Source organism: Pipistrellus hanaki (genome assembly GCF_964339955.1).
Source record: "Pipistrellus hanaki genome assembly, chromosome: 16".
NCBI classification, from domain to species: domain Eukaryota; kingdom Metazoa; phylum Chordata; class Mammalia; order Chiroptera; family Vespertilionidae; genus Pipistrellus; species Pipistrellus hanaki.
In genome coordinates this window covers 30993975-31019685 of record NC_140518.1, presented here as the reverse complement: position 1 = coordinate 31019685, position 25711 = coordinate 30993975, and the positions used below count along the sequence as shown (strand labels likewise).

At 36.2% G+C, this 25711-nt stretch overlaps 1 protein-coding gene across 1 annotated transcript in view; it reads right to left on the bottom strand.

Annotated features, from left to right (window-relative positions):
- TAOK1 (TAO kinase 1) overlaps positions 1-25711 on the bottom strand; it is a 94240-nt gene that overhangs the window by 47161 nt on the left and 21368 nt on the right. Inside the window, exons 2-7 of the mRNA XM_084862888.1 lie at positions 23050-23272; positions 11887-11958; positions 8079-8180; positions 6124-6169; positions 4554-4650; positions 1416-1529 (exon numbers count right to left, since the gene is read on the bottom strand). Of these exons, the coding sequence (XP_084719014.1) occupies positions 1416-1529; positions 4554-4650; positions 6124-6169; positions 8079-8180; positions 11887-11958; positions 23050-23181 (563 nt within the window). The 5' untranslated portion in view covers positions 23182-23272. The remainder of the gene's footprint in view (positions 1-1415; positions 1530-4553; positions 4651-6123; positions 6170-8078; positions 8181-11886; positions 11959-23049; positions 23273-25711) is intronic.

The window sequence follows — 25711 nt, the reverse complement described above, 5'->3', positions numbered from 1 at the left end:
GGAGCTGCAGAATTAGCTCATTCAATTTATCAAAACCACTACCTTAATTAGCAAAGCCAGTGTTCATGCTATCAGTCAGTTGAATCAGAATCATCTGTCAGAAAAAAATCTGACTTCATTTTTCAATACAAATAACATGTTAATGTGTCCCCATGACAACCATCTCGGTTATGAATTCTACAACTAGAAGAAAAAAAGAAGAGAGAGACGATAACTGAGGAGGGGGTAAAAAAAAAAAAAAGGAATAAAGAAATAAGATGATAAAAAAAGGCACCAGGCGTTATCAAGAGTTTGTGTCCTGATTCCTCAATGTTTCTTGATTATATTCTGAAATTGTCCCTCTGTTGCTTTGAAGCTTTTATATCTCAGGGCAATGCATCATTATAATATTCAGAATGGGCAAGAAGTCTTTCTTTTATGAAGTGGGAGAAAGGAGATTTGAAAGGTCCATGGGAAAAAATATGTAGTGGACCTAAGAAAATAGTCTGCATACACCCAAAAATAGGACATGTATGGACAGACAGTGAAAATTATTCCCTTCAAACTTGCTGACATTAATACTGAATTATTTATGGTTAAAATTACATGTTGTCTAGAATTTGCTTCAAAATAACTGAGTGGTGGAGAAGGGGGAGAAGTGAATACATAGTTGGGAATGGCCATGGGATAATGTGGTTGGGTGAGTGGTATGTGAGAATTTATTACACCTTTCTTTCTTTCTTTTTTTAAATTTTTTTTATTAAATTATTATCTGTGTACATATTTTAACATTGGCCCCCCCCCCCCCATTACACCTTTCTTGACTTTAAATTGCTTTTATTATTTGATTGATTGGAAAGGGAAACATCAGTTTATTTTTCCATTTATTTATGCATTCATTGGTTGACTCCTATATGTGCCCTGAGGATAGAACCCACACCCTAGCTGCCTAGCACATGGGGACGATGCTCTAACCAACTGAGCTACCCAGCTAAGGCACTCTTGTTGACTTTTATGTGTAATTTAAATTCTCTATAACATATAAAAAACAACACCCAAAACTCCAAATTAGCTACCAGTCTTGAGGTATCTTAGTCTGAAGATCATTGATATAGAGTTAAATATAAACCTAAAGAAAACACAATTTTCCACTTACCATTTCTATCTACTCCCCACTTCAATTTTTATTGAAATTTTTTCACTTCCACAACCAACATAGGAAGCAGATAATAATATGAAAGAAAATGTGGACCACGAGTAAAAATAGGAAATGCAAGGGTAGCACTCCAAATCTATATTTGAAACTACCTATAATGCTTAAAATTAAAACATTCAAAATAGCATTACATTTCCAGGAAAAAGACAACTGAAAAAAGTACAACCACACATTACTTATTTCATTTATGAGAATCAATATCAGATAGGATTAGTCTTACCAATATGGCGTTCCCACAAAAGAATTGGCAGGAGATGCCATGGAAGCAGATCCAAAGTCAGCAAGTTTCACCTGGCCTGGTTCTGTCAGGAGAATATTTCCTGCTTTGATATCTCTGGGTTTAAGGAACACAGAAAATTATTTCTTCTTCTTTCATTAGATTGTGTTGAAAACAATAAAATTCAAACAAAAATTTGTAAAGTTAAGAAGAAAAAATAAAAATAAGTTCTAGAATACTCTTTCAATTGGAATAGTAAGGATTAAGATCTAAATTAGAAAACAAAAAAATATAAAATTAATATAAATATATAGGAACAATTTTCTAAAAGAAGACAAAATAGCAGTAAAAAGAAAAGGTAGAAAATCAAACAATTGGAGCATATAAACTATATCTGAGTTCCTATTTACTTTTACAAATAATGGTTTTAAAAGTAGAATTTAATTAGCTGGCCATTTCTTCATAAATATAAGATTTCAGAGTATCCCACTTAATGTAAAATATTATGCACAATTAAATATCATGCCCAATTTTTCATTATTTAACTTAAAATTTTTTAAATTTAAGTATAGTGGTATACAGTCTTATATTGGTTTATTAGTTTCAGGTGTACAATATAGTGGTTTGACATTTTTATACCTTACAACGTGATCACCTGACTAACTGTAGTAATCATCTGCCACTGTGCAAACTTATCACAATGTTATTGATTATAGTCCTTTTCCCCCTTTTCAGCCATCCTCCCACTCATTCCCTTCTGGTAATCATCCCAATGACCGGTTTCTGTTTTAGATTCCACATATAAGTGAAAATATACAGTATTTCTTTCTCTGCTTAATTTATGTCACTTAGCATAGTAGCCTCTAGACCAGAGGTAGGGAACCCTTTTATCTGCCACGGGCCATTTCGATATTTATAACAAGGGCCATACAAAATTATCAACTTAAAAATTAGCCTGCTAAATTTGGTCAAACATTTAATTGACCCTTAATGCCTTGGCAAGGCCAGACCAAATGATTTCATGAACCTTATATAGCCAATGGGCCAGACATTCCCACCCCTGCTCTAGATCCATCCATGTTGCTGCAAATATGCCCCCAATTTCTACAAAAGGATTATTCATATCATTTACAAAGCTTAGCATAATCCACCTAACAATATGAAATTAAAAATGATGTATAAGGAAAATATAGACTAATAGGATTATTAGACTAATGATTTCAAATTTACTTTCAAGCTTACTTTTCTAAATCAGCAAACAAACTCTCCACACAAACTAAAAAAATGAAGGATATTTATATAATAGGATTTTATGATCAATGGGTGCCATAATATACACTTAACCATTCAAGAAAAGAAAAACTTTATTTCTAAGCACTTGTCAATTCTTACTATAGTATTGTGATGGATATAATACTAAATCTATTGTCCTCCCACTTGTTTTTTAAAATGGAGAGGTGTCCATCCGTGGTGGCTCAGTGGTTGAGCGGCAACCTATGAACCAGGTTAGTTTGATTCCCTATCAGGGCACATGCCTAGGCTGCGGACTCGATTCTGTGTGGGGCGTGGAAGCAGCAGCCAATCAATGATTCCCTCTCTTCCTATTTCTCTTTCTGCCTTTCTGAAATCAATAAACATAAAAAATTAAAAAGGAGAGATGCTTTGAAATTGAGAAGATCTTAGGTTCTAATTTTACATTTTTCGTATACTTTCTGGCATGTGTTTCTCTACTATTTTCATAAAAAAAAACTGACAACCCGTTAACTCACAATGACTGTACTACTTACTTTAATATGTATTGCCTAAATACATATAAATTTAAAAAAATGTTAATTTTCTTCTAAACCAGGCAAAGACAATACCAATGCTAAATATGCATTATAAAATGGTTTAAAGTTACTATCTGTCACCATGGATTGCTACGGATTAATACTCAAAAGCATGAAGTCTTAAGTAGCCATTTATTTATTTATTTATTTTTGTTTATCCTCACTCAATGATATTTTTCCAGTGATTTTTTTTAGAGAGTGGAAGAGAGAGGGAAAGACAGAAACATTGATGAGAGAGAAACACATCAATTGGTTGCCTCCTGCACATGTCCTGACCAGGGTCCTTGATAGGAATGGAACCCAGGATCCTTTGGTCCGCAGACCGATGCTCTATCCATTGAGCAAAACCAGCTAGGGCTTAAGTAGCTTTAAAAATATATATATATACTTTTATTGATTTCGGAGAGGAGAGGAAAGAGAAACAGAAACATCAATGATGGGAGAGAATAATTGATTGGCTGCCTCCTGCATGTCCCTACTGGGGATCGAGCCCGAAACCGGGGCATATGCCCTGACCAAGAATCGAACTATGACCTCCTGGTTCATAGATTCACGTTCAACTACTGAACTACACTGGCCCGGCTTAAGTAACTTATATATATCTCTGTTATAAAATTAATGGAGCAAATCTGGCATTATCAGTTATCAGGAAGAAAAATATCTAGGTTTAGTTCTAGTACTTTAATCTACCTAAGCTTTTTTTTTTTTTTTAAATATATCTTATTGATTTTTTATAGAGAGGAAGAGAGAGGGATAGAGAGTTAGAAACATTGTTGAGAGAGAATCATCAATCAGCTGCCTCTTGCACACCCCCTACTGGGGATGTGCCTGCAAGCAATGTACATGCCCTTGACTGGAATCGAACCCGGGACCCTTCAGTCCACAGGCTGATGCTCTATCCATTGAGCCAAACCGGTTTCGGCTACCCAAGCTTTTTAAACTTGGAGAAATTAGTAACAAATTGGGGCATCAGTTTCTTCATCTGTAAAATTAAAAAAGACTATATAATCCTTAATGGCCTTTTCCATTTTGCAAATTAAATAATTCTGTAATTAAATTGCTACCTCAAATCTATCAAGTACACATGCTTCAGAAAGCCCAGCAGCATGTGCAGAAAAGATAACATTATCCTAAACAAAGAGATCAAGTGTACTAGTACATTCTTTTTAAGGTACGGACAATCTAAAAATTATGAGTTTATAAGATATTGAAGTGCTTTAACAATGAATATTTCAGGGTTAATGAGTTCCAGGGTTGATAAAAGCAACAAACCATTTGCTGATTAATACACGACAATTTTCAATGTACTTACCTATGGATCATAGTATGCGAATGCAAGTAGGCTAATCCCTGGAGAGCACCATGTGTAATTGCTGCTATTTCCACTTCTTGTAATGGCTTTTTGTGAACTTAAAGTAAGAATTTAAAAATAATTATTATATAGAACATTTTAAAAATAATAAATATACATATCTGATATATAGAGAGTAATTTAAAAACACTTAATATTTAGCAACAAGGGATACTAATACAAGATATATTAGTAATACAAGGCTACTGAATGTTTTAACTAGTACCAATCGTGCCTTGCTGTTAAAGTAGAGGTTACAACCAACATTCCTCAAAGCTAACAACATTTAATGATTATTTGGTGACTAGAGGCACGGTGCCTGAAAATTCATGAACTGGAGGGGGCATCCCTCAGCCCGACTTGCCCCCTCTCACAGTCTGGGAGCCCTCAGGGGCAGGAGGCGACTCAGCAATCAGGGGAAGGTGACGCCCTCATCACACCTCTGTTGCTGCCACTGCCAGCAGCGCAAGCCTGGGCCGGCCCTGCTTACCTGAGCCTTGGGTGGCCCTGGGGGGCTGGGCAGTTGATGCCCGAGGCTTGCCTGCACCTCAGGCTGGCCCTGGGTGGCTGGGGGACTGAAGGACTCTGGAGGCAGGCGCACGGAGCGACTGGACCTGTCTGAGTGTAGGCCTGGCCATGCCATGCACCTGCCACCCTGATGGGGCTGAGTGGACTACGCGCTGCAATCTTGTGGCTGTGGGTGCCGCCATCTTTGAGAGTGTGGCGGTCAATTAGCATATTGCCTCCTTACTGGGTATGGGCGCCACCATCTTTGTGAGGGTGTGACCGTCAATTAGCACATTCCCTCTTTATTAAATAGGATAATAAAAACAAAAGTAACAAAAGAGAAGTTTTTCTTTTATTCTCAAATATTTAAAAAACAAACAAACATATTTTATTGATTTTTTACAGAGAGGAAGAGAGAGGGACAAAGAGCTAGAAACATGGATGAGAGAGAAACATTGATCAGCTCCCTCCCGCACACCCCGCACTGGGGATGTGCCTGCAACCAAGGTACATGCCCTTGACAGGAACCAAACCTGGGACCTTTCAGTCCGCAGGGAGATGCTCTATTCACTGAGCCAAACCAGTTTTAGCTATTCTCAGATATTTTCATTCTGAACAGAGGAACAAATTAAGCTGAATGACAAAGAATGCAGAAAAATGCTTATTGAAGCAAAATGAGAGAAAATTCATCTATTTTATACTATACTAGAGGCCTGATGCATGAAATTCATGTAAGAGTGGGCCTTTCTTCCCCTGGCTGCCAGCACTGGCTTCCCCTGGCGTCTGGGACCCAGGCTTCCCTTGCAACCCCGGTTTCATCTGAAAGGACGTTCAGTCTAATTAGCATATTATGCTTTTATTACTATAGATAACATTAAATGAGGATGGTGTATACCATGCTGAGATTCTAGAAAAAGGTTAAGGTTTTCACTGTTTTGAAAAGTTTTTTTTAAGAAGGCTCTTACTGAATTCTTGTTTTATTTTGCTAATACTTTTTTTTTCTTAATATTTAAAGGAAACCTACCTTCGAGTAAATCTGAAGCAGATCCTAAACAATATTCCATTACAAGCTATATGGGAAGAAAAATTACAAAAGTATTAAAATATATTATTAAAAAGACTCTATTTTATATAAAATAAATTCACCAAGGAGATCAAGAAGATAGTTTGAAATAAAACAAACTCTAGTCATTATTTACCTTAAAAAACATTTATGCAGTTAGCAATTTGTTAAATGTATTTATAAGGTTAAGTCAATGACAAGATATGTATTTCATACATAATTACCAACTAAAATTATAAGATACATATTCTGTTACTATTATATTAACCTAGAGTAGTAATAATGATTGTTAGGTAACAGAAAACTGTCCTCTGGGACTATATGTACAAAGCTTAGATTATAGTTTATTTTTAAACTTTTTAAGAATGTATGTTTTTACTGATTTTAGAGAGAGAGGAAGGGAGATATAGAAATATCAATGATTAAAGAAAATCATTGATTGGCTGGCCTCCTGCACGGCCCCCAATGGGTATTGAGCCCAGACATGACTGGAAATCTAATCAATAACCTCCTGGCTGAGGGGTCAGTGTTCAACTATTGTGCCATACCGGCCAGATTTAGGGTTAAAGTTTAAATTTTTCATTTAAAGCAAACACAGAGCACCTCCTAATGTGCCAGGTATTTTATGCATATTAATTAATTTAATCCTCACAACCTCTTTATGAGGTAGGCCTTATTATTTCCATGCTTTACAGATGGAAAAATTTGAGAGACAGAGAAGTAACCAGCCCAATGTCACTACTTTTTCTTTAACAACAGCTTTAAGTTTAGGAGTACTACCACATCCATCGCCAAAATAAAACTGGATAAAAATGCAGCAAACATTACAAATCTAAATCTAACTTCAATCCACTAGAATGATAATAGCTCTAGCTTATTAATTATTCAAAATAAAGGATCATATCTGTTTAATGAAAATTTAGCCCTTTTCTTAAAAGATAGTTATTATGCCTATACCATTATGGGATTACTACATTATCACCTCAGTGGTAACAACAGGGTAAAATTAATCTCTAATTCATGTAATAAAGTGTCTCAATTCTCTACCTTTAATAGTACTCAGCCAAGTAATCACAATTAATTCAAATTTCACCAGGATTCATCAACACTTCACCAAGTACTTTGTGATTAAATAGATTATAATACATCATGTCAAAAAGATATAACTTTCATCCTTTAGTAATAAAATTGTTTTTACAATGAAAAACCATTTAGTAGTCTGACAAACTACTAAAAAATTTTCAGAGAACATTTTACCATGCATATAAAGGCCAGCTAAATCTCTATAGTGCTGGGGGAGATAAGAGATCAACCGAAGGACTTGTATACATGCATATAAGTACAACCAATGGACACAAAACTCTGGGGAGGGAGGGTATGTACGGGAAGGGGGAGCAATGTTAAAATTTGTACACAGATAATAATTTAATAAAAATAAATAAATAAATAAATAAATCTCTATAGTGAACTTGCAAAAGTTCTTATTTCCTAGGGAAAGGAGTTCTAGGAAAAGCTACTCTTCCTTTCTCAGTATGAAATAACATTTCAAAGTGTTTTTGCAAGCTTCACAGGACAATTTTGAGACATTCTTTAATTTTTTAGGTTAATTCTCACCCAAAGATATGTTTTTCCATTGATTTTTAGAGAGAGTAGAAGGGAGAGAGGGAAGGAGTTTGGGAAAGAAACACGGAGTGAGAGACACATCAATTGGTTGCCTCCGGCACATGACCCAACAGGACAGGGAATGCAAGCCAGGTACGTGCAGCCCTTGACCAGTAATGGAATCCAAGACCCTTAGGTATGCGGGTTGAGGCTCTAACCACTAAAAAACACCAGCTAGGGCAAGACATCCTTAATTTAATTAATTATATGTCCAAACCAAATAAAATTAAGGCAAAGGGAGAGCAGATACCTACCCATGCTGTGTGCTCACGTAAATAGCAGCCTTTATATTCTATACTGTTGGGATGTTTTATTCTTTGTAGAAACTTGACTTCTTTAATAATATCCTGCCATTTCTATGGGGAGAAAAAAAGGGAATAAAGGAAAGAATTATGAACAGCTGATTTTCCTTAGAAATGTATATAAGGAAAAAGTAATTACTAGATTAAGGATTAATGAGCATATAGCTTTGCCATATTTGTAATATTTAAATTAAATGTCAAAATAATCCATTTAAGAGGAATTAATTTCATACTTTATAATCAATTACATAATTTATAAAATTATTTTATTCAAGGTAGGACAAATGTTTGATAAAATTTATCATCGAGTCTTATTAATATTTTACAACCACACACCACACAGTGGTGAAATATATGTACCATAATTATTTATTTTTCATTAAAATTCAACTTCCCTTTTCTTATCTGCAGCTTTACTGACATAATCTACATACTATAAAGTTCACCTATCATGTTTCTGGCTTATATCTTCTAACGAATGTTAAGATTTTTAAAATATATATATATTTTTATTGATTTTTTTACAGAGAGGAAGGTAGTGGAATAGAGAGTTAGAAACATCAATGAGAGAGAGACATCGATCAGCTGCCTCCTGCAGAACCCCTACTGGGGATGTGCCCACAACCAAGGTACATGCTCTTGACCGGAATCAAACCTGGGACCTTTCAGTCCTCAGGTCAACGCTCTATCCACTGAGCCAAACTGGTTTTGGATTTGTTTGTTTTTTTAAACTCAAATGAAGTCATAACTCTGAGACAAATTCATAAATGCACATTACTTTCTAAAATGCTAATGAATTAGTTATTACATAGAAAAGTTCACAGAAAAAAACAAACAGTATGAAAACATTTTCCTACATATTTTACTAAGAGCTTTCTTCATTAACACCTACCCAGCAATACAGATAAACCATTGACCATAACAATACATTTAGGCCTTATTTTAAACAAAGTAACTCTTAAGAAGCAATCAGGGAACTCTTAAGGACCCAACCAGGTTCTTTGGTCTACAGACTTAGTAGGTGTAGGATTGGGAAGCAGGAATCTACTTCTTGTTCTTGTTTTAATTTTTTTAAAGCTTTACCCCCAACTCGGATCATAATTCTAAAGTCAGAGAAACTCGTATAATAGAAAACTTTAAGAAATATTTTGTACTGAATTTAAGGTCATATATCTCCTGTTATTTAACAAGTCCTCAATAAAATACAGCAAAATAGCAGCACAATATTTTAACATATAAGATGCAAAATTCAGAAAGAGTTTCATGGGCTTCAACTTTCAAATTTGAATGCTCTGGGAGGCAAACTCTCAAAACAAAACAACTGTACTCTTCAATGTAAAAAGAAAAAATAATTTATAAAGGACACTAATATTGGACATTAAAAAAAATGTCCTAAATGAAACTTTTTGTTCTAGGTGTGCCTAATCAGATGCCAACATAGCACAAGTCTTCCTGTGAAAGCTAGTTCTAAAGTTGGGGGCGGGGGGCGCGCAATGGTATATGTACAAAGATAATAATTTAATAAAAAAACAAAAAATAAAAATAAATAAATAATAAAAAAAAAAATTTAAGTGTGAAAAAATTAAAAAATTAAAAAAAAATAAAGTTAGAGTAAACTTGTAAGCAATGGAAGTGGGATTTTTTTGGACTTTTAGTAATTTTTAGGAATCAAAATGATGGAACACTGAAATAATCATAATAGTGTATTATCACAAAAACAAGATTTAGCATAATATGAAGAGATTCAGAAAAGGTAGAAAACCAAAACCATTAAAAATTAAAGACTGATTCAGAAATTCTACCTCTGAGCACAAACCCAAAAGTATTGAAAAGCAGGAACTCAAAGAAATATTTGCATAACCATGCTCATAGCAGCATCATTCACAATAACCAAGGGATGGAGGAACCCATGTCCATCAACAGATGAATGGATAAACAAAATGTGGTGTTTTATATACAAACACACACATACCACAGGAATATTATTTAGCTTTAAACAGGGAGGAAATTCTAACATATACTACAACATGGACAAGCTTTGAGGGCATTATGTTAAGTAAAAAGGATTCACTTATAAGAGTTAAACTAAACTAGTCCAATTCATATAGATTCTAGAATGGTGATTTCCAAGCACTGGAGGAGGGAGAAAACAGGAATAAAAGAGAAACATGCGAATTACCATCACTCTACTTCGGCTACCAGCCAATCAGAGTGAGTATGCAAATTAAACTGAAAACATGCCCCACTTCTCCAGGCCTATGGGGGGGGTCAGAGAAGTCAGGCACCAGCGCCTGTGGCTGGCTGCAGCCTGGGAGATGAAGAAGTGGCCTTCCCCCTGATCCCAGGCCATAGATAGCAGCAGAAACCTCCTGTCTGCCTACCCCACGTCCTGAGGAAGATGGAGAAACTGGGTCCCAGCACCTGAGGCTGAGTGTGGCCAGGGAGACGAAAAAACCGCCTGCCCCATGATTCCAGGCCGCAGCCAGCCAGATAAGTCGCCCACACTGCATCCTAGGGAAGACAGAGAAGCCACCCTCCTATGGTTCAGGCATCAGCACCCATGGCTGGCTACAGCCTAGTAGACAGAGAAGCCACCCACCCTGCAGTCCTGGGCACCAGAACTTGCAGCTGCAGCCCAGGAGAAGCCACCTGCTCACCATCCCCTGCGGCTGCAGCCAGCCTGGGCACCTATGGCTGACCAGAGGGAGGGAAGCCTGATCAGGTGCCTGTGATTGGCTGGAGGAGGGGCCGAGGAAGAGGTGGTTAAGGGCAATCAAGCCAGCAGGGGAGCAGTTAGGGACAATCAAGCTCGCATACAGAAGAAGTTAGGGGCAATTAGGCAGACAGGAGAGCAGTTAGGAGCCAGCAATTCTGGATTGTAAGAGGGATGTCTGACTGCCAGTTATCCCCTGAGGGGTCCCAGATTAGAGAGGGTGCAGGCCAGGGTGAGGGACACCCCACCCCATGCACGAATTTCGTGCACCGAGCCACTAGTTCTGTAATAAGTAGAGCTTCAATTTTGCAAGATGAAATGAAAAGATTTCTGGAGATAAATGGTGATGGTATTTAGACAGCAATATGACTATCCTTAATGCCACTGAACACTTAAGAATGACTTACTGGTAAATTTTGTATATTTTGCCATAATGTAAAAAAATTTTTAAAGACTGACACATCCTGCATTTTATAAAATAAATTTATGCAATTAAATAGAATAAATATAATGTCAAAAGAACTAATCAGAATATTAGTGAACTAACACATAGTCAATGTGGTATCAATAATTTTATATTTTAGTTTTTCAGATTATTACACACCACCTGTTTTTCAGACTACATCTATAACTGTCTGTTATTTAAAGTTTGTTTAAAGCTGCAGTTAATCTCTAAACTATTAAAAAATTGTATCCAATATATTTACTGTGAAATACATCTTATTCTAGTTTACTATTTTAGAAATTGATAATCTCTCGATGACAAAGATAGAATAATATATTAAGTAACAGTTTAAAAAACTGAAAGCAGGGGCCATAGATTGGGAGGCTTTTGGGATGCCAGTAATGCTATTTATGGTTCTAGGTCCAAGTTAAATGGGTACATTCAGCTTATGAAAGAAAATTTACTGAGATATACACTTAATATCTGTATACTTTTCTTTATGTACGTTATACTTTTTGGAAGAAATTGCCACCTACTCACAATTAAAAATAGCATACCTTTCTCTAACATACCAGTACAAATGTATATATTTCACCACCTACCTCAGTAGACTGTTTTCCACTATAAGACATTTTTTTGATAGCCACCACTTCATTGGTACGCACATCTCGTGCCTAAGAAAACAAAGAAGAACCATTGTACATTAACAGATTAAATGAGGGCAATCATTTTTCTGAGAACAAGAGCATTTATAAACTATCATGTCAAAAAGGACATAAACATTATTTTTAAAGAATATTTAAAAAATAATAACTATGTAACAAAAATGTATCAAATTAGCTTTAGAAAGTAAAAGGCAGGTTTTATCTTTGAGTAATCTAGATTGGACAACAGAAGGAGTAAAGATTATTTAGGGACTTTATCTGTAGTGATTGTGCAAATTTTATATTAAATGATTAATAAAGAACTTTTTTTTAAAAAAGATGAAGGGTCTTACAGATAGATAACCAGGCTGTAAAAACTATGAGCTATGAGGCATTGTGGCTGAGTGACACAGAGGCTACCAGAGCCCCAGCAGTTCCTCTTAAGGGGCTGGCACATGAATGTACTTAGAATTGCTCCCTCTGAGCTCCAACACCAAGGCAGCAGCTTGGGGGCATCCAGGAATACATGAGGAAGAACTGGATTGTCTGTCATGGGGCAAGGACACAGGGGCAGATTTCTCCCAGACTGGGGTGCTCACAGAGTTCATTGTTCCTATGCTAAGTCCTTCCCCCACTCAGAGCTGACTGGCAGGAGCCATATCTATGATAAGTTTTTTATTAGTCTGGCTCACACTGTTTACTCTGCCCTGGTGATTCCCGGACCTCACCCCACCCAATTTGCAACCCCACCCAAGTTGTTTGCAGTGGCTTTTCCATATGAATGGCCTGTTCTGGCACAGGCTTCAGACTTTCCTAAAATCTTTCTAACAAGCAGCAGCTAACATCAGTGTGCCCCAACTCTTAGAAACCCAAGACCTGGCACTAGCAGCAGCCTGCCTTTGCTTCACAGCCTGGCCTCTCCTGGGCACTTTCAAACCCAACATAAGTAGCAGCAATTGCAGATCGCTCTGTAGTTCCTCTGTAGTTGCTGACTTTACACCTTCTGGGAGGCCCCAAAGCCAGTGCACTAGTGGACAACTTCAGACCACACCAGATTACAACTCTACATATTCACGAGAGCACACTCAAGGGGCAGACTCAGTGAACACCAAAGCCCCATTGAAGCAAGTCCTGCTCCATAGAAGCTGTCGCAGATGGTCCTTATGGCCAATTGGCCTGAAGGTCAATTCCTCCCAGTGATATCAACAGTAATCAAGGCTCAACTACAGCAAGACTGTGCACACAACTCATACAGTGGTGACTGGAGAGGCCAAACCACTGGGCCCTACAGGCCACTCTACCAATTCCAGGAGACATAGTAGTTCTACCTAATACAGAGAAACAAATACAGGAAAGCAGCCAAAATGTAGACACAAACATGTCACAAATGAAAGAACAGAAAAAATCTCCAGAAAAAGAACTGAATGAAATAGAAGCAAACAAACTATTTTAAAAAATATATATTTTATTGATTTTTAACAGAGAGAAAGGGAGAGAGATAGAGAACTAGAAATGTCGATGAGAGAGAAACATCGACCAGCTGCCTCTTGCACACCCCGTACTGGGGAGGTGCCAGCAACCAAGGTACATGCCCTTGACCAGAATCGAACCTGGGACCTTTCAGTCCACAGACTGACGCTCTACCACTGAGCCAAGCCGGCTTTGGCTGAAGCAAACAAACTATTAAACACAGGTTCAAAACAATGTTTCTAAGGAGCTTAATGAGAATTTCAAGAATCTTAGTGAGAACATCAAGGGCATCAAGGACAGTCAGAAAATAAAGCATTCACTAAATGAAACAAAGAGTACGTACTTTATAGGGATTCAACAGTAGAGGAAAGGATAATGAGAATCAAATCAGGGATTTGAAGTATGAGGAAGCAAAAAGCATCCAATCAGAAGAGCAAAAAGAAAAAAGAAACCAAAAATATGAAGACAATGTAAGAAGCCTCTGGGACAACTTCAACAGTACTAACTAACATTCACATCATGGAGGTGCCAGAAGAAGAAGAAAGATCAAGATATTGAAAATCTATTGCAGCCGAAACCGATTTGGTTCAGTGGATAGTGTCAGCCTGAGGACTGAAAGGTCCCAGGTTTGATTCCAGTCAAGGGTATGTACCTTGGTTGTGGGCACATCCCCAATGGGGAGTGTGCAGGAGGCAGCTGATAGATGTTTCTCTCTCATTGATGTTTCTAACTCTCTGTCCTTCTCCCTTCCTCTCTGTAAAAAAATCAATAAAATATATTAAAAATAAAAAAAAAGAAAACCTATTACAATTATTTACCTACAAGGGCGCACCCATACCACTGTCATCTGATTTCTCAACAGAAACTTTGATGACCAGAAGGGAGTAGCAAGAAATATTCAAAATTATGAATAACAAGGACCTACAACCAAGATTACTCTACCCAGCAAAGCTATCATTTATTATTGAAGGTTAGATAAAGTGCTTCACAGATAAGAAAAAGATAAAGAAGTTCATCACCACCAAACCAGTATTACATGAAATGTTGAAGGATATTCTCTGAGAAGTGGAAGAGGAAGAAAAAGAGGAAAAAGAAAAAGAAGAAGAGATAAAAAATATGAACAATAACATGGCCACAAATATACGTCTATCAACAATTGAATCTAAAAATCCAAATGAACAAACAAGGAATCTAATGAACAAAATAAACCAATGAATAAAATAGAATCAGAAGCATGGAAACATGGAACAGATTGAAAAACCTCAGAGGGAAGGAGGGGGAGTTGGGAAGAGGATTAAACAACAAACTTATATTCATATATGCATTACCTATGGGCCTGAGGTGGGGCAGGAACCGGGTGGAGGGTGACAATGGGGGAGGGAGTATTATTGTGGTATTAAATAAACATCTGTAATACTCTCAACAAAAGATTTATTTTTAAAAATCCATTTACTTTATTTGTGTGGATATGTCTACTTTATTTTAATTTATTTATGTATTTATCCTTTCAACAACATCATACTATCTTAATTGCTCCAGGTTTATAGTAAGCTGTTTTAATCAGGTAGTGAGTTCCTTAACTATTCTTTCTCAAAATACATAAAAACAAATACAGGAAAGTATTTGTTTTGGCTACATTAGTTCTTTTGCCTTACTACAAAATGTTAAAATATGCTAGTCAATATTTACTTTAAAATCTTGCTGATTTTTTTATTGGAGTACATTGAATCTATACATCAATTTGGAGAAAACTGACAGCAGGACATCATTTAGTCTTCCAATCCATCAATACTGTGTATATATCTTCACTTATTTGGGTCTTTCATTTTTCTATCAATGTTCTATGGCTTTCAGCATATAGTCTTATATCTTTTGCTGGATTTATACTCAAGCATTTCACTTTGAGGATACTATACATAGTACTTTTAAAACATAAATTCTTTTTTTTAATTTAAAAAATATATATATTTTATTGATTTTTTTACAGAGAGGAAGGGAGAGGGATAGAAGGGATATACAATAGAGCTAGAAACATCGATGAGAGAGAAACATCGACCAGCTGCCTCCTGCACACCCCCCACAGGGGATGTGCCTGCAACCAAGGTACATGCCCTTGATCGGAATCGAACCTGGGACTCTTCAGTCTGCAGACCGACGCTCAATTCACTGAGCCAAACAGGTTTCAACTTAAAACATAAACTCTACTTGTTCACTGATGACAAATAAAAATACAATCGATTTTTGCATATTGATCTTTTATCCTGCAACTTTGTTAAACTTATTTATTAGTTCTGGGAGTCCTTTTGTAGACTGTTTGGGATTTTTCAAAGTAAACAATTAAGCTGTGTGTAACATAGTAACTATGTGGATAAATTTAAAAACTATTCTTGCTCTTAAGATTCTTTAAAATACATATGACTGGTTAAAGTGAAAATTATGAAACTGAATGTTGGATTTATAATTATGTAGCTGAAATACATAAAACAAGACTAGCATAGCCGAAATCGGTTTGGCTCAGTGGTAGAGTGTCGGTCTGCGGACTGAAGGGTCCCAGGTTCGATTCCGGTCAAGGGCATGTACATTGGTTGCGGGCACATCCCCGGTAGGGGGTGTGCAAGAGGCAGCTGGTCGATGTTTCTCTCTCATCGACATTTCTGGCTCTCTATCCCTCTCTCCTCCTCTCTGTAAAAAAAAATCAATAAAACATATTTAAAAAAAAAAAAAAAAAAGACTAGCATAAAGAATATAGAGAAGAACCAAGATTTCTACACTTTCCTTGAAGTGATTAATACTAATAAACTAACTGAAGACAATGGGATATTCTAGAAGAATAAGTAAAATAACAGGAAAGAAAATTTTTTAAAAAGTGTGTATATACAGAAAAAAATAAAATGTAGAACAGAATTAAAAGAGCTATCATTATAAGTAACTAAAGAAGAGCACAACATTACATGTCACTTCTAAATACTGCCTGAGAATAAAAGAGTAAAGACAAAATTGGCTGTAGGCCTAAAGACAAATGATGCTGTAAAGAAAAGAAAGGAGTGACTAGGAAAAAAGAAAACATACATAATCATTTTGTTTCAAACCAGGACACTGCCCGTGAAGATCCTTTGGGAACTATTTTAATAACTAGTAAGAATGATCTGAGTCCACCCGGCATGGCTCAATGGTTGAGCATCGATCCATAAATCAGGAGATCACAGTTCAACTCCCAGTCAGGGCACATGGGCCCAGGTTACTGGCTCGATCCCCAGTGTGGGTGTGCAGGAGATAGTCAATCAACGATTCGCTCTCATCATTAATGGTTCTATCTCTCCCTTCCGCTCTGAAATCAACAAAAATATTTTTTTAAATGATCTGAAATCACCATATCAATTAATTATGTGTAAATGGTCTTTTTATATTTCTTTTGTATACTTATTACTTTTTTTTTTTTTTTAAATACTAACACTAAACAATTTGCTATAACCATAGAAAATATAAAACTTGCCAAGTCCTTCAAAGAATACAGGTTGGGCCCTAGCTGGTTTGGCTCAGTGGCTAGACCATCAGCCTGCAGACTGAAGGGTCCCAGGTTTAATTCTGGTCAAGGGCAAATGCGTGGGTTGCAGGCTCGATCCCCAGTAGGGGGCATGCAGGAGGTAGCTGATCAATTGATATTTCTACCTCTCCCTCTCCTTTCCTCTCTGAAATCAATAAAAATATACATTAAAAAAAAAAAAGAATACAGCTTGGTAGCATCTTAGAAAATTTAAAAATGAAGAAAAAGACTTTTGTAAAATAAATAAATGATGGTAAGCTATAATCATACAAGATCCACCACATTTACTGGCTAGCTACCTGTTTCCCAGGCCACTGTTCTGTGGCCCATCTATTGACATCACGTTGGTTCTATTTAAGGTATTGGAAAATAAAAGAGAATGTTTATCTTCCTGGCAATCTAGAGATAGGGGTTCTTTTAGACATCTGACTCTTTGGTTTCAAATACTTAAGCTACAAGTTCTTGATTAACTTTGTTGATGAGACAGCCACTAGAGCTGGCTCATTTAAGAGGATTTTTAAATTTAATGCAATCCCTACTGTCAATTAATGAAAATTCAGAGATATATTATAAGAACTATTTTTAATCTAAAAAAAATGATGAGGTTATTTCCTCCATATACACTATAGACAAGACACTACACATATAGCCCTGGCAAAAAGAAACATAAAAACAGAAGCATACATTCATGCACATATACTCACAATGAAACACATAAACTCTCACATGGGTTTTTCTGAGATAGTCTGATACTACAAAATATAAAGGCTGGTGATTTAGAAATGGAATTACAGCAAAAATATTCAATTCTGAGCTACATTCAAAAATTACTCATCTACATGGTGCACTGTTTCCCAGACATCAAGACAGTTAACAAAAAACACCTGCTCAGAGCAATTGCCATAGAGTCCTCCTCTATGCTTTCATGCAGTATACCTGTGGTTGTCCTAACTTGAGCCTAAATTTCCTAACTTCCTAAGTCAGTTTTTTTTTTTGTTTTGTTTGTTTTCCCCTCCCTCATTTTATTATACAAATCTGTCAAGCATGATGCTAAGTTGGTATAGCACAGTGAACCTTTACGCCTGCCACTAGGTCAGAAGTCAGTAACTTTTTATATAAAGAGATATTAAATATTTTAGGCTTTGTAAGCCAAATACATGGTCTTTTTCTTTTGCATATTCTTATTTTTTTTCCAATGTAAAAACCATTCTTAGTTTGAAAGCTGAGCAAAATTAATTCACAGGCTGGGCTCTGTAGTTTCCAGCTCCTACCATAGAATAATCCTTGATTAACATTTTGCCTCATTTACTTTTAGACTCTCTACCTCAATATATACAATGTTATCATTACATTATTATTATTATTATTTTTAAATATATTTTATTGATTTTTTACAGAGAGGAAGAGAGAGGAATAAAGAGCTAGAAACGTCGATGAGAGAGAAACATCAATCAGCTGCCTCTCGCACACCCCCCACCAGGGATGTGCCCGCAACCAATGTACATGCCCTTGACTGGAATCGAACCTGGGACCTTTCAGTCCACAGACTGACGCTCTACCACTGAGCCAAACCGGTTTCGGCTATCATTATTATTTTTAAAATATATTTTATTAATTTTTTTACAGAGAGGAAGAGAGAGGGATAGAGTTAGAAACATCAATGAGAGAGAAACATCAATCAGCTGCCTATTGCACACTCCCTACTAGGTATGTGCCTGCAATCAAGGTACATGCCCTTGACTGGAATAGAATCTGGGACCCTTGAGTCCACAGGCCGACTCTCTAGCCACTGAGCCAAACCAGTTAGGGCACATTATTATTATTTTATTACCAAAGAGGATATGAGTAGACATTCTCACTCTTAGTTTCAATATATAGTTCATATATCTCATCAGAATAACAACATTTTCTTGAATAACCACAGTACAATTATCAAATTTAGGAAACTTAGCATTGATATAATACTATTATCCAGTATATATATAGTCCATATTCAAATTTCACAAACTATCTCAGAATGTCCTTTATAGGATTTTTTTCCAATCCAGGATTATGAACATTGTGTTTAATAACCAGGTTTTTCCAGAGCTAGCTCCTGATAACTATCTTACACTAATTTGGCTTTTGTTGTACCTGTTAAATCCTTACTTCTGGGATTATGAGACATCCTTTATCAACCACAGCTCTCTGAAATAATCCAGCCTGGGTAAAACAACCCAGAAACTATCGCATAAGGAGGTCCAAGCACTAGAGAAGGGGGCATCCCTAATAAGTCTATTCATAAGAATGAACATCATTAAAATGTTCATACTACCTAAAGCAATCTGAAGATTCAATGCAATCCTTATTAAAATACCAATGGCATTTAAAAATAAAAAAATATATATATATATACACACACACATATTTTTTTTTTTATCGATTTTTTACAGAGAGTAAGGGAGAGGAATAGAGAGTCAGAAACATCGATGAGAGAGAAACATTGATCAGCTGCCTCCTGCACACCTCCCACTGGGGATGTGCCCACAACCAAGGTACATGCCCTTGACAGAAATCAAACTCAGGACCCTTCAGTCCGCAGGCCAAGGCTCTATCCAACAAGCCAAATCAGTCAGGGCACCAATGGCATTTTTTACAGAACTAGAACTAACCCTAAAATACATATGGGACCACAAAAGACTCCAAATAGCTAAAACAGAGCAATCTTGAGAAAGAACATAATTGAAGGTAGCATGTTACCTGATATCAAACTATACTACAAGGCTATAGAATTCAAAGCAGCATGATACTGGCATAAAAACAGACATATAGAACAACGAGCAGAAGAGAGGATCCAGAAATAAATACACACCTATATGATCACACCCTAGGTTCAAGATATAAAAGCAGATATATCTTATAGCCAAGATATAAAAGCAGCCTAAATGTCCATCGATAGACAAATGGATAAAGAAGATGTGGTATAGAGGTACAGATAAACAATGAAATATTACTTAGCCATTAAAAAAAAGAAGAAAGAAATCTTGCCATTGCAACACGGATGGACCTATGGACCTAGAGGTATTATGCTAGGTGAAATAAATCAGACAGAGAAAGGCAAATACCATATGATTTCACTTATATGTGTAATCTAAAAAATAAAATAAAATAAACAAAAAATCCAGAACAAATTCATAGTTAGAGAACAAATTAACAGTTGCCAGACGGGGGTGGGGGTGGAGGAATGGGTGAAAAAGATGAAAGAGATTAAAATTTACAAATTTCCAGTTATAAAAATAGTCACAGAGATTGTAAAGTACAGCATAATTAATAATGTTTTAATTAGTTATTAATTTAACATATAGCTATTTTAATAACGATGGTATTTGATGGGTACTAGACTTATAGATTGATCACTTTGTAAGGGATATAAATGTCTAATCACTATGTTGTATACCTGAAACTAATATTGTATGCCAACTATAATTGAAAAATAAGTAATAAAAAAGATCAATACACATAATTCAGCTCTATTTCTATACAGCAACAATGAACAATCTAAATGGCAAATAAGCAAGTAATTCTAATTACAACAGTATCTAAAAGAATAATAGACTGATGAATACATTTAAGCAATGAAGTTTAACACCTATACATTGAACATTGCTGAGCAAAATTAAAGCATCTCTAAATAAATGTTTAGAAAGACATTCTGTGTTCATAGATTGAAAAATTTAACACTGATTCAGATGTTGATACTACCAAACATGATATATATACATTTAAGCAATCCATATCAAAATTCCAACAAATTTTTTTTAACAAAAATGGAAAAGCCAATCCTGAAAATCATAAGGAATTACAATGGGACCAAAATAACCAAAACTATATTTAAAAAGAAGAACAGAGTTATTCCTGACTGCAAACTTACTACAAAGCCACATTAATCAAAATGGTGATATATTGGTACAGAGATGATTATACAGACAAGGAGAATAGAACTGAGAGTTCAGAAATAAACCTATATAATATGGCAAATTGATTTGACAAGAAAGACAAGAAAATGCAACGAGGGGAAATAATCTCTTCAACAGATGGCACTAGGATAAATGGATTTTCACATGCAAGAAAATAAAGGTAGACCTCTACCTTACAACACATACAAAAATTAACTCAAAATGAATATAAAAACCAAGAACATAAAACTCTAAGAAGGAAACACAGGGGTAAATCTTCATAATCTTGGATTTGGCAATGAATTCTTAGATATGACACCAAAAATACAAACAACAAAAGAAAAAAACAGATAAAGTGCTCTTCATCTAAATTTAAAACTTTTGCATATCCAACACATTTTGAAGAAAGTGAAAAAAACTAGAAAATGGGAGAAAATACCTGAAAATCCTATATCTGATAAAAATTTAATATTAAGAATACATAAAGAACCCTGAGGCATCAACAACAAAGACAAAACCCTAACTTTAAAAAAATGGGAAAAGGACTTGAATAGACATTTCTCCTAAGATATATAAATGGCCAATAAGCACATGAAAAGATGCTCAACTTTATTAGTCATTTGGAAAATGCAAATCAAAACCACAAGATTCCTCTTCACATCTACTAGGAAGGCTACAATCAAAATAACAGAAAAGAGGCATTTGCGAGGATATAGAGTAATTGAACTCCAATACATACAGGTGGTAATGGAAACAGTGCAGACACTATGATGTAGTTTGGCATTCCCTCAAAAACTTAAACATAGAATTTCATGTAATCTGATATTTTCACTCTTATAAACACAACAAAATTCAAAAACAGGGAATGAAATAAATACTTGTATGCTGAAATTCACTGTAGCATTTATTCACAATAGCCAAAAGGTGGACACAATCTAGTGTCTATCAATAGATGAACAAATAAACAAACCATAGTATATCCATACAATGGAATATTATTCAGCTATAGAAAGGAATGAACTACTAATAGATGTTACAGCATGGATGATCTGTGAAGAGATGCTAAAGTAACAAATATCATATGATTCCATTTATATAAAATATTAGAATAGGCAGATTACAGAGAAAAAAGCAGTTTAGAGGTTACCAGGGGCTTAGTGGAGGGGGAAATTTGTATTGCTAACAGATATAGAGTTTTTGTTTGACGTGATGAAAAAATTTAAAAATCAATAGTGATAATGGTTGTACAAAATTGTGAATATAATGAATGCCACAAATTATATACTTAAAAATGGTTATTTGGCCCTAACTGGTTTGGCTCAGTGGACAGAACATCAGCTTGAGGACTGAAGAGTCCCAGGTTCGATCCCAGTTAAGGCACATCCTCCAGTAGGGGGTGTGCAGGAGGCAGCTGATTGATGTTTCTCTCTTATCGATGTTTCTAACTCTCTATCCCTCTCCCTTTCTCTCTGTAAAAAAATCAATAAGATATATATATATTTAAAAATGATTATTTGACTTCTTTTTAGCATAAAGTACAGACATACACACTAAGAAAAAGATATTGGTTCATATCCTTCTGCCAAATAATAATCCTTCATTTTCACAATACTAAAATTGATTCTTTATGGGACTTTACAGAAGTCAAGTGTTCTGCAATGTTTAATTCTATAGCAATACAAGTGATAAAACAATGAGCTAAAAATTTTAAACATGTGCTCAGCCAATGTGGCTTAGTGGTTGAGTGTCAACCTATGAACCAGGAGATCAAGGTTCAATTCCGGGTTTCGGGTTCGATCCCCAGTGGGGAATGTGCAGAAGGTAGTCGATCAATAATTCTCTCTCTCATCACTGATGTTTCTATCTCTATCTCGGTCTCCCTTCCTCTCTAAAACCAATAAAAATATATTTTTAAAAAAAACAACAACAACCTCTAAACATGTAAGGTAAAGCAAAATAATATTCTTTCACATTTCTCAATAATCCACGCTCGATAAATAAAACTATTCTTATATTATACACACACACACACACACACACACACACACACATCTATTCAAGTGATTATAAAATGTACTATGGCCTATATCTCTTTATATTATTGATTTTTACTCTGCCAGAATTGGATATTAAGTAAATGCTAGTTACTGACATTAAGCTTTTAAAACTTACAAAATACACTGCTCCAAAGCTTCCATGGCCAATTTCTCTGAGATCTGTGAAGAGCTTTTCGGGATCTTCTTTGAAGAAGAGCTCTGCAATTTCAGGGTCTTTCAGGCTGCCTGCTCTGTTAGTTGATGGCATCCTGCTGGGCAATCAGCTGTTTGATGCTAATTTTATACTTGCTATCCCAATCCTTGGTTCATCTGTATGAATGAAGCCACTTTGGCATAACCTATTGAAGAGAAATGAGAGAAGAAAAAAGTCAGGCAAAACAAAAGTTGCTAAGATTAATTAGTGTAAGATCGTTTTCTAAGAGCCTATATAAAATTATCTCAGGTCTGAAAATTCACTAAGAAGGAAGTATGGCCTACTAATACTATAGTTCCTAAATCTGGGTCATTATCTGAATCACCTATGATGCTTTAAAAAAAAAAAAAAATTCCTACTATATCTAGCATGTAAGTATCCTATCTAATAAAAGAGTAAAGGCGCAACCCAAGTGGGGAGTGTGCAGGAGGCAGCTGAATCGATGTTTATAACTCTCTATCCCTCTCCTTCTCCCTTCCTCTTTGTAAAAAAAAAAATTTTATATATATATATATATATATATATATATATATATATATATATATATATATATTAAAGTGCATGACCCTGGATTAGGCAACAGTTTTTAAGATATGACATCAAAAGCACATATAATTTAAAAAAAAAAAAGATAAATTGGACTTATCAAAGTTAAACATTTTTCTCTAATTTTTCCATTAATATTTCCATCAAGAAGCTGGAAGCAAATATTTGCAAATCATGTATTTGATAAGGGCCTAATATCTAGAATATATAATCAATTATTAATTGGGTTAACCCAATTAAATATGGGCAAAGGTAATTGACAAATAAATAAAATGTTTTTAAAAATTTTCTTTAAATGGCAAGGGATTTGAATAGCCATTTCTCCGAAGAAAATACACAAATGGTCAATAAGCACATGAAACAATTCTCAACATCATTATTCATTAAGGAAATGTAAATCAAAACAATAATGAGCTATTACTTCATACCCACTAGAATGACTATAATCAAAGAGTCAAATAATAGGTGTTGGCAAAGATGTGAAGAAATTGGAACACTTGTGCATTACTAATAAGGATTTAAAATGGTACAGCCTTTGTGCAAAAAAGTTTGGGAGTTCCTCAAAAAGCTAACCATAGAATTACCATATGACCCAGCAATTCTAGTCAGCAAATCCATCCTGAATTTCCAACCCTGGATAATGGCGCCACTATTCTTTATGTCTCTGAGGAGAAAACTACATAATGATTTTTGAATTTTTTCCCTTCCTCTTTTTCTCTTCTATCATCAATCTAATAAAATAGTAAATCCAACAGACTAGAATCTCTTCCTCTATCCATAGTTCAGGCTTTAATTATATCTTATCTAAACTAATGAATTAACCTCCCACCTGGACTGTCTCTAGTTTAGTTCTCTCCAATTCACCTTTCATATTGTTTTTCTCATTTTTCCATTAATATTTATTAAGTACAAATTAGGGTAAGAAATTCCTTTTCCCCCCAATATATTTTTATTGACTTCAGAGAGGAAGGAGAGGGAGAGAAAGACATATCTATAATAATAAAAGTGTAATAGCTAATTAGACCAAACATCTTTCCAGACAACCTTCTGGACAAAGCTGGGGCTGTGAGGGAAGCCCAGGTCCCAGGTGCCTGCTGGCAGCCAGAAGGAAGCCCGGGTCTTGGGTGCCAGAGGGAAGCAGGGTTCTGGGTGCAGAGGGAAGCTGGTGCCAGCAGCAGGGGAAAGGAAGGCCTACTCCTGCACAAATTTCGTGCATCGGGCCTCTAGTCAATGATAAGCAAGAATCACTACTCAGTTGTCTACCGCAAGTCCCACACTGGGGATAGAGCCGGCAATCTGGCCATGTGCCCCAACTGGGATTCAAACCGTGACTTTCTGGTTCATAGGTTGATGCTCAACCACACTGGCCAGGCTCTGTTTTAATATTTACTTTTCTATGTATACTAATTGTTTACATGCCTTATGCCCCCTGGCTATCTATAATAATAAAAGCATAATCTGCAAATCGATCAAACGGCCGAATAGTAGAATAACCATCCAGACGTCCAGACAACCATGCTATGGACACGCACTGGTGCCAGGCCAGCCAAGGCAGGTGCGATGTGATTGGTCAGGAGACCCTGCCATCACCCTACGATCACCACCCTGAGGGAGGCCCAGGCTTCCCGGCCTGTGGTGCTGTGGTGGGTGGGCGGGGCCTCCCTCTGCGAGGCAATCGATCATTGGGCTCCTGGATTGTGAGGGGGCACAGGCCAGGCTGAGGAGAACCCCCACACACACACACCAAGGACATAAATTTCGTGCACCGGGTCTCTAGTCTATAAATATAAAAAGCCAGTGTCCCTAACGACCAGAACCACCAAACGACCAGTCGCCATGAGATGGCATTGACCACTTCTTGATCCCTCTCCCCCCACCCCACCTGCAAGCAGGGGCAGAGGGGGACTAGCAACTGGTGAGTGGGCTGGACTGTTGACCTCTTGGTCCCTCCCCATAGGCCCACAGGATCCAATGAATCAGCGGCAGTGAATGGGGTAGTCAGGGTGGGTGGTAGGAGGACCGGCTGGCTATCAGGCTG